The following is an 8,756-nucleotide window of genomic DNA, read 5'->3' as shown; positions in this document are numbered from 1 at the left end:
ATATTTTTTTAAAAAAATATTAAAATAAAAGCCTTATCAACATATTGGAAGGGAATCAATTTTTTTTTTAAATATAGTTTTACCAACATATTAGAAAACTTATAACTTTTTTTTATTTAAAAAAAAGTTTTATCTACAAATTGGATGGCCAATATTTTTCCAAAATAAAGTTTTACCAACATATTAGAGAGTCTTATAATTTTCAAAAAAATCAAGTTTAAAAAATAAAAGATTTCCTGTTTTATTTTACATAAAAATCCTCTCATCAGAGTGGAGGATAATTTTCAACAAAAAGTCTTACCAACAGATTGGATGATATTTTTTGTCATAAATTCGGTTTATAAATATTTATTTCTATGAGTAAAATTAAATGAATCTGACGACAAATCCTCTTCAAAGTATAACAAATAATCTCCTTGAATACTCCTAAGATGAAGGAATATTTTTAAATTATTACCAATATATTGGAGTAATTTAAGAAAAATTTTAAATATTATATTATTTGATAAATTTTTAATATATTTTAAGATTTGGATAACTTGAAATCAAACTGGTACCATTTTTTGGATAGGTGCTATGAGGATGCTATAACCTTCCTCATGTATAACCATACTTTCGGACCTAAATTTTGGTTTCGTGAATAAGAATTTACTATTTAAAAATAACTAAGTTAATCTTGAGATTCCTCTTTAAATGTGACAGATTCTGTCTAGTAACCACTCACACCTTAAAACAAAAGATTGGTGGTGACTCCTTTAGTCTATATCTAACTATAAATCCACAAATCTATACATTATGACGATTACCTCTTGGCAAATCCTCATCTCTACAACTAGGTTACTATCAGCTCCAGCTTGCTGTTCTTCATGTCAGCTAAGTTTTAATGGTGTGATTTTGGTATTTCACTTTGGGTAGTGAGAGTGGTGGTCTCTGGCTATGATCATCTGTGTTTTCACTGTAATAAAAAGATAAGTTTGAGTTTATTATCTCATATATATGAAAGGAAAAACATATACTAGAAATCAAGGTTGTACTTGATATTGGGATTCATTTTGCAGTTTTCCTGCAACATTTTGCAAATTATATTTTCTTTCATTAATCTTTTGAGTTGACAAAGACATCTTTATTGCCTTTTAGAGAATATTAACTGATTATTTAATCGTTATAATTACAATTTACCACATACCTACGAGTCCCTAACAGTCCAAGCACTTGAATCCAAGGTCTTCTGTGCTTAAAATATTACAGTTCTTTCCTTTTAATCGTCTTCTGATGTTGACTGCTTTCAAGATCCATAAATTTGTTCTTATAGTAAGCTTGTCTGTTGCATATTGAAGAATATGTAAGATCAGTACAAAAACCAGAATCAAGTGCAAGTTTTTTTAGGTGCTTAATTTCTAGATTAGTCTTCATTCTTACTCTACAAATACAATGGCTTCAGGTTCGCATCTCCACACCTCAAAAATCTCCTTGCAAAATATCAATCAATTCTATTTTCACCCCTCCTCTGATCATTTCTCAAATCACAAGAATCATGGGTGTTTTCACTTATGAATCTGAGGTTGTTACTTCAATCCCAGCAGCCAAGATGTTTAAGGCTTGTATCCTTGACGGTGACAAGCTCATTCCCAAGGTTGTTCCTCAGGCATTTAAGAGTGTTGAGTATATTGAAGGCAATGGTGAGCCTGGCAGCATCAAGAAAGTTACTTTTGGAGAAGGTTAGTTAGTTTATACTTGCAACTAAATACTTTGGATAATATATTGAATTAGAACTTACAAGTAAAGTTCCCTTTTTTTTTTTTAATTTGTGAAACAAAAGCTTAATATTTGCCTTTCTATATGCAGGAAGCCAATTCAATCACGTAAAGCAGAAGATAGAAGCACTAGACAAAGAAAATTTTGTGTATAGTTATAGTATAATCGAAGGAGATGCTTTGATGAACACTCTTGAGAAAATCACTTACGAAACCAAATTAGAACCCTCTGCAGCTGGGGGATCCATATGTAAGACTACTAGTAAGTATTACACCATTGGAGACTTACAGCTCAAGGAAGAGGAAATCAAGGCAGGCAAAGAAAAGGCCTCGGGAATGTTCAAGGCTATTGAAGCCTACCTCTTGGCAAATCCTGAAGCCTACTAAAAATCCCAATATTGAGAATTTGAGATAGCGTCCACTTCAATGATCATACAATGTGGAATGCATATGTACCTTTTTTTTTTTAAGTTTCTAGTTTTAGCAGTTGTTGGTCCATATGACCTTCATATTGCTAATAAGAGTTCACAGTTTGTCCTGACTACCAGGAAGCTTGAACTGAAAATGTCAACTGCCAGTAATAAATAAAGGAGTATCGAATGTGTTTAGCTTTAAATTAAAAGTTGTTTTGCGATCAAGCTATCCATTGAAAATGATGAGTGCATTATCTTCATCTTTCAAGATTTACTAGTTATATATCCTGAACATAACAAAGTCAAGTTTTAGAAGAAATGTGAGACTAATTCTGACGCGTAAAGTAGTTCTTTTTGGACATTTTGTCCGGAAAGTTAGAAATTCGTGATTGTAGTTAAATTGAAATTAAAATTACATGATAACTTTTACGAGATCGATTAATAAAAATTCTTTGTTTGAATGCCAGGTAGTATGAACAAGGCAATAAATATTGACGTCCAATCTTGTGCCGTAACTTGACTTTATGTTTCGTTTGTTTTCCTTTTCCCTTTTGCTTTTCAGGATACTTGAATGAAATTTAAATTTAAATTTTAATATTAAATACACTAAATTCAAAACTTTCTTAATTCCATGAAAATTAATAACACTAAAATAATTTAGAATGGCAGGAATATATATATACACATATTCTTTTAGTTTTTCTTTTCACTTAGGATAATAAACTAGAAAATCAAAGTTGCCTTCGTTAAAATCAGAGTTTAACTAACTTAATTTATATAATTATTTTTAACATTCTATAAATTTAAATTTTAAATTTCGTATATTTTTCCTTATATTTTTACTGCGACTGCTTTTGTTAAAAAAAAATTGCCTTTGTCTTATTATATTGAAAATTTGCAGTCTGTTTTGATGATCAAAGGCCACACCGTCAAATGTAATTATTTCTTGATCCAACCTTTCTTTATGTTAGGCAAAAAGTTCTAATCCAATTAAGTCAGCAGAAGTAAAATCAAACGATTAATCAACCATATAAGAAATAATAATTTAACGTGGTTCAATCCAACTAACTTACGTCCATGGATGAGAGAAAAGATTTAATAGTTATAAAGAATTACAAATATACATCAAATCTTTCTCACTTACTATTAATACTCATAGACCCTCTCAATTTCCTTTACTTATATGGAGTATTCTCAATACAAATAAATACATACTGCACTAATGCACCATATCAATGTGCACTCTCTCAGTTTTCATGAGTCCACTCACAAATATTTAAATATACATACCAATAAGACATAAATTTCCAGTAGTCCTATGGGTTGTCTATCCTATAAAACCCTATAATTTTCTTACATATTTTTCTCATACCTAACTCTATTGTAGACATCACAATTTGTCTGGAGTTGTAACTATTTGATATGTTTTCTTTTTAGTAAATATTATAAAAAAATGAAAAAGGAAAAATTAAGAAAGTTTGGGGGTGGTTGAATATGTCTGGGACTGTTTCTTTGAATTATAAAGTTTAGATTAAATTAAAGTTTGAAGTTTGAATTAAAAAAAAATTGAAACTCTTTTTAGTTTAAAGTTCTTATAATTTGAAACTCTATAAATACAAACCTAGATTCAATAGAGAGGGATATAAAGAAAAATCAAGCAGTACGCAAAAAAGAAATCTAAAGACTTACGAGAGTTTAGATTTAGGGAAAACAAGAAAAAAGGGAATCAATTTAGTCTATGGGTTTTTGGCAAATTTAGGGAAAATCTAGGTTTCTAAAAAAATCTAGGAAGTTTTTTGGGTTGTTGAAGTTTTTGATCAATTTCTCGACAAACTTTGAAGTTTCTGTCGTCGTTTTCTAGAAATAATTGCCCTGGTTTAGGTTTTGTTGGGGTTTCTAGCTGGTATTCAATAGCTTCTTAGAGAGAGAGACAGACAAAAGATAGGGAAGAGAGAGAAGGGATGAAGGAAATCTAAGAAAAAAAGAAAATTTGGGCTTTTATATTGGAGGAAAACGATGTCGTTTGGATCAATTAAAATCCTTCAAGATTTGTGTGCCAACCAAACTCATAGCATATGATCTATTCTAGTTGCAGGTGTTGAACTGTGATGTGGAGTCGAGCCAAGCTTGGAGCTGTGGCCTTCAAGCGATCCTCTATGTCTTGGGCTGCATCCTCTAAGCTAAGCCGATCCAAGCTTTCCTCTTTGGTAATTATTTTATTTTTTATTTTTATCTTAAGTTATTTATTTAAATTTCAATTATTTTTTTAATTTATAATTGGATTTTTTTATTTTACTTGTAAATTCTATTTATTTATTTATTTTAAAAAAAGAAAAATATTTTTTTAATCCTACCGATTGATTGGAGGATTTTAATTTTTAATTATGAATTCTACTAAACGATTGGAGAATTTCTTGATGAATTTTAAGAAAAAAATTATTTATAATCTTACCAAATAATTGAGGGATTCAAATTTTTGCTAAATTTTATCAAATTATTAGAGAATTTAATAACTTTTTTTTAAAAAATTTTCATAAATAGATTTTCAACAAAAATCTCACCAAACGATTGTGGGATATGCATTGTTATAAATCTTACCAAACAATTGGAATATTTTATTGATTGATTTCAAAAAAATGATTTCTTAGAAAATATATTAATAAATTCGATGATGTAGCCTCTTCAGAGTGAGACATGATTCTTTATGAATACTCCTTATGTAAGAAAATTATCTTAAATTGCTACCAAATGATTAGAGTACTTTTAAGAATAATTTTCAATATTAAATTTATTAAGTAAATTACAAACATATTTTAAGGCTTGGATAATATGAATCAAACTGTTACATCATTTGATAGGTGTTGTGAGAATGCTATAATTTTCCTTACACATAACTGTACTCTCGGATTTAGTCTTAGTTTCGTAGACAAAAAATCTACTTTTTAAAGATATCTAAGTTAAGTTTGGGATTTCTCTTTAAAAAAAGATAAATTCAGTTAGGTGACTAATAATACCTTAATAAAAAATATTGATGGTGACTCCTACGATTAGGTCTAGCTATAGGTCTACAGATCTATACATTATAACACCTATAAAAATTTCATATATTTATAAGCATATTAACTTACCTATCAAAGATTTTTTTTTTTTAGAATTCTTCTTCTGTAAGCTTTTTATCCATTAAGCAAAATTTAATCAATCTCAAACAAATCTGTTATGAGATTTGAATCACTATTCCAACACTTTTTTTTTCTTATAGATGTCTAAAGATTAAAATATTGAAAAAATTCTTAAATTTTATTATTTTATTTAAATAAACTCTTATAAATTTTCTTTTACTTAAATAAACTTTTATATTTTGATTTACAGTTAAATAAACTTTTATTTCAAATTTCTATTGCAATTTTTTTTTTAGTTCTCTTTAATCATGTAAAAATTAAATTTTTATATAAGTAAGGGTTTTATTTCAAGCATTTTTTATAGTGAGAAACTAACATCTTACTTGTATTATTATGTATTATGTTAACGACTAATTTAAGTATAAATTAAATATTAAGAGTTTATTTGAATACAAATTAAAAGTTAAAAATTTATTTGAGTATAATAAAAATATAGGAGCTTATTTAAATAAAATGATAAAATTCAAGATATATATATTTTATCATTTTAGCCATGTCTAAACCAATTAATATCATAAATGCTAGAAATTTAATAGATTATTTGTTTAAGGAAAAAATAAAAGTACTTAATTAAACAATATTATCCATGTAATTAGTCAAATTCGAAGTTCCCTATCAGCACATTTGATTATTCCCTATATTTTTCTTTCTACGCATATATGTAAGAATTTTCAATAAAAAAATCAAGCAAATACATAGTAAAGGAATTGGAACAAAAATGACCAATTGGAGATTTACTATGAAAAGTTCTAATGCAGGATGCTTCTTTTGACTATTGCAAATTCTTTGAAAAGTAGTGACTAGTTGGATATATCCAACAAAAAAAATGAAGAAATTAAAATTTTCAACCTCAAATGCAGTTTATAAATACCATCTAGTTCTCAGTTTCTTCCTCACACCTCAAACAATAAGTTCATCATCCTCTTTTCTCTCTTTTGTATTGTTTAATTTTGAACATTTTCAAAATCCTAGTTTAAATTTCAATATAATTTAACTTAATATATTTTATTAATCAAATATGGGTGTTTTCACTTATGAATCTGAGGTTGTTACTTTAATCCCACCAGCCAAGATGTTTAAGGCTTGTATCCTTGATGGTGACAAGCTCATTCCCGAGGTTGTTCCTCAGGCTTTTAAGAGTGTTGAGTATATTGAAGGCAATGGTGAGCCTGGGAGCATCAAGAAAGTTACTTTTGGAGAAGGTTAGTTAATTTATACATGCAACTAAATACTTTGAATAATATATTGAATTAGAACTTACAAGTAAAGCTCTTTTTTTATTTTTTTATTTGTGTAACAAAAGCTTAATATTTTCCTTTCATCTTGCAGGAAGCCAATTCAATTATGCGAAGCAGAAGATAGAAGCACTAGACAAAGAAAATTTTGTATATAGTTACAGTATAATTGAAGGCAATGCTTTGATGAACACTCTTGAGAAAATAACTTATGAGACCAAATTAAAACCCTTTGCAGCTAGGGGATCCATATGTAAGACTACTAGTAAGTATTACACCATTGGAGACTTTGAGCTCAAGGAAGAAGGAATCAAGGCAGGCAAAAAAAAGGCCTCGGGAATGTTTAAGACCATTGAACCCTACTTTTTGGCAAATCTTGATGCCTACTAAAAATCCTAATATTAAGAATTTGAGAAAGCATCCGCTTTAATGATCATACAATGTGGAATGCACATGTGCCTTCATCTTATTATATATTGAAATTTTGCAGTCTGTTTTGATGACTAAAGGCCACATCGTCAAATGTAATTATTTGTTGATCCAACCTTTCTTTTTTCCTTGTAGATGTCTAAAGGTTAAAATATTAAAGTTTTTTTAAAATTTTATTATTTTATTTAAAGATACTCTTATAATTTTTATTATACTTAAATAAAATTTTATATATTGATTTATAACTACATAAACTTTTATTTCAAATTATTATTGTAATTTTTTTTAATTCTTTTTAATCGTGTAAAAATTAGCTTTTATATAAGTAAAGTTTTACTTCGAACATTTGTAATTGTGAGAAATTGATGTTTTGCATTGGGATTAAGGGAGAGCTGAACAAAATCCCTAAGGTATTGGGCAAGTTGAATAAAGGAAAGGTGATAGGAGATGATATTTCACATAACATTGTTGATCCTCTATATCCTCCAGGTTATGGCCCATATCAGGCCCAATTCACTCCAAGCTTTCTATCACAACAGTTTGCATTTTCGATAGGCTATATTTGCTAAAAAATGCTGCCCACACCTAGCAAAGAGAATGTCCAAAGCTACAATAACCTTGCCCTTGTTGAAAGTTAGTTGCACCGATCTAAGTTCCTAATTTAGATGTCCCAAAAGAGAAATTGAAAATGGTTGAGGCTTTGGTAGATTCAAAAGGTGATTACAAGATGAACATGTTTGAGGAGAGGTTGCTAGTTGTTGAAGTGATAGATTTTTATGGCTCCATAGATGTTGTCGACCTTTGTTTGGTCTAAGATGTTCTGATTCTTTCAAATTTTAAAGTTTCAGAGTTTGAGAAGTACAATAGTAGTAAGTGTCTGACAATTCATGTCACCATGTACTATTGAAAAATAGCTACCTACAACAATGATGAAAAGCTATTGATGCATGTATTCCAAGACAGCTTTATTGGCTCAGTTGTAAGGTGATATGTTTAGCTAGATCGAACTCACATTTGCTTTTGGTATGAGCTTGCTCAGCTATTTATTAACCAATGTCACCACATCATTGACTTAGCCCCCTAATCACCTTTTTTTACAAAGCATGAAGAAGAAAGTAACAGAGTCTTTCAAAGAATATGCCCAATTGTGGAAGGATATAATTGCTTAGGTCTAACCACCATTGATTGAAAAAGAGACAACAGTTCTATTTGTGAGTACTTTGAATTTGCTCTATTATGAAAAGATGATAGGGAACAAAACTAAAAACTTTACTAACATGGTAATTTTAGGGGAGATTATTGAAAATATTGTCAAGAGTAGCAAACCTGAAGAAAAAAAAGCCAGTAATACCAAAAAATGGGGGATGCCCAAAAAAAAATAAAAAAAAGAAGCTGAAACCCAAGTTATGAGTTTTGAAGGGCAATAATTTAGAGGTTATGCTTTATATCCACCATATGTTCATTCTGTTTACTACTCGACAATTAGTAATATTTTACAAGTCTCTTACTAGCCTCATTACTCAACCATGAATAACATCTTCCCAAGTCCTTATCAACTAGTTTTTCAAGCACCAGTATATGGGCTTAGTTTTGTTAATACACTAGTTTCAAGGCCTAACAATTAAGTGAGTAGTTTAGGAAGCTCTAGGGGCAACCAAGAGAAAGCTCACATTGATCTTATCCTTATAACTTGTACTGAGCTATTTTTAGAATTAGTTAAGAATGACTTAGTATCTCTAATTCTTT

The 8,756-nt window shown here is 29.0% G+C and overlaps 2 protein-coding genes across 2 annotated transcripts; both read left to right on the top strand.

Moving 5' to 3' along the window:
- Positions 1–1,534: 1,534 nt before the first annotated feature.
- Positions 1,535–2,141, top strand: LOC149512695 (major strawberry allergen Fra a 1-2-like). The gene is made up of 2 exons (XM_089751619.1): positions 1,535–1,718; positions 1,846–2,141. Exons 1-2 carry the CDS (start codon positions 1,535–1,537, stop codon positions 2,139–2,141), a joined length of 480 nt encoding a protein of 159 aa, XP_089607745.1.
- A 4,223-nt stretch (positions 2,142–6,364) lies between these two features.
- On the top strand, positions 6,365–6,971 carry LOC111307496 (major allergen Pru av 1-like). The gene is made up of 2 exons (XM_089751170.1): positions 6,365–6,548; positions 6,676–6,971. The coding sequence occupies exons 1-2, from the start codon at positions 6,365–6,367 to the stop codon at positions 6,969–6,971; spliced, it is 480 nt and encodes a 159-aa protein (XP_089607296.1).
- Positions 6,972–8,756: the final 1,785 nt, after the last annotated feature.

The sequence above is a fragment of the Durio zibethinus genome, chromosome 22 (genome assembly GCF_047325235.1).
Source record: "Durio zibethinus cultivar Kanyao isolate XHJ-2024 chromosome 22, ASM4732523v1, whole genome shotgun sequence".
In the NCBI taxonomy this organism is placed as follows: domain Eukaryota; kingdom Viridiplantae; phylum Streptophyta; class Magnoliopsida; order Malvales; family Malvaceae; genus Durio; species Durio zibethinus.
This window is presented reverse-complemented; position numbering and strand designations above follow the sequence as displayed.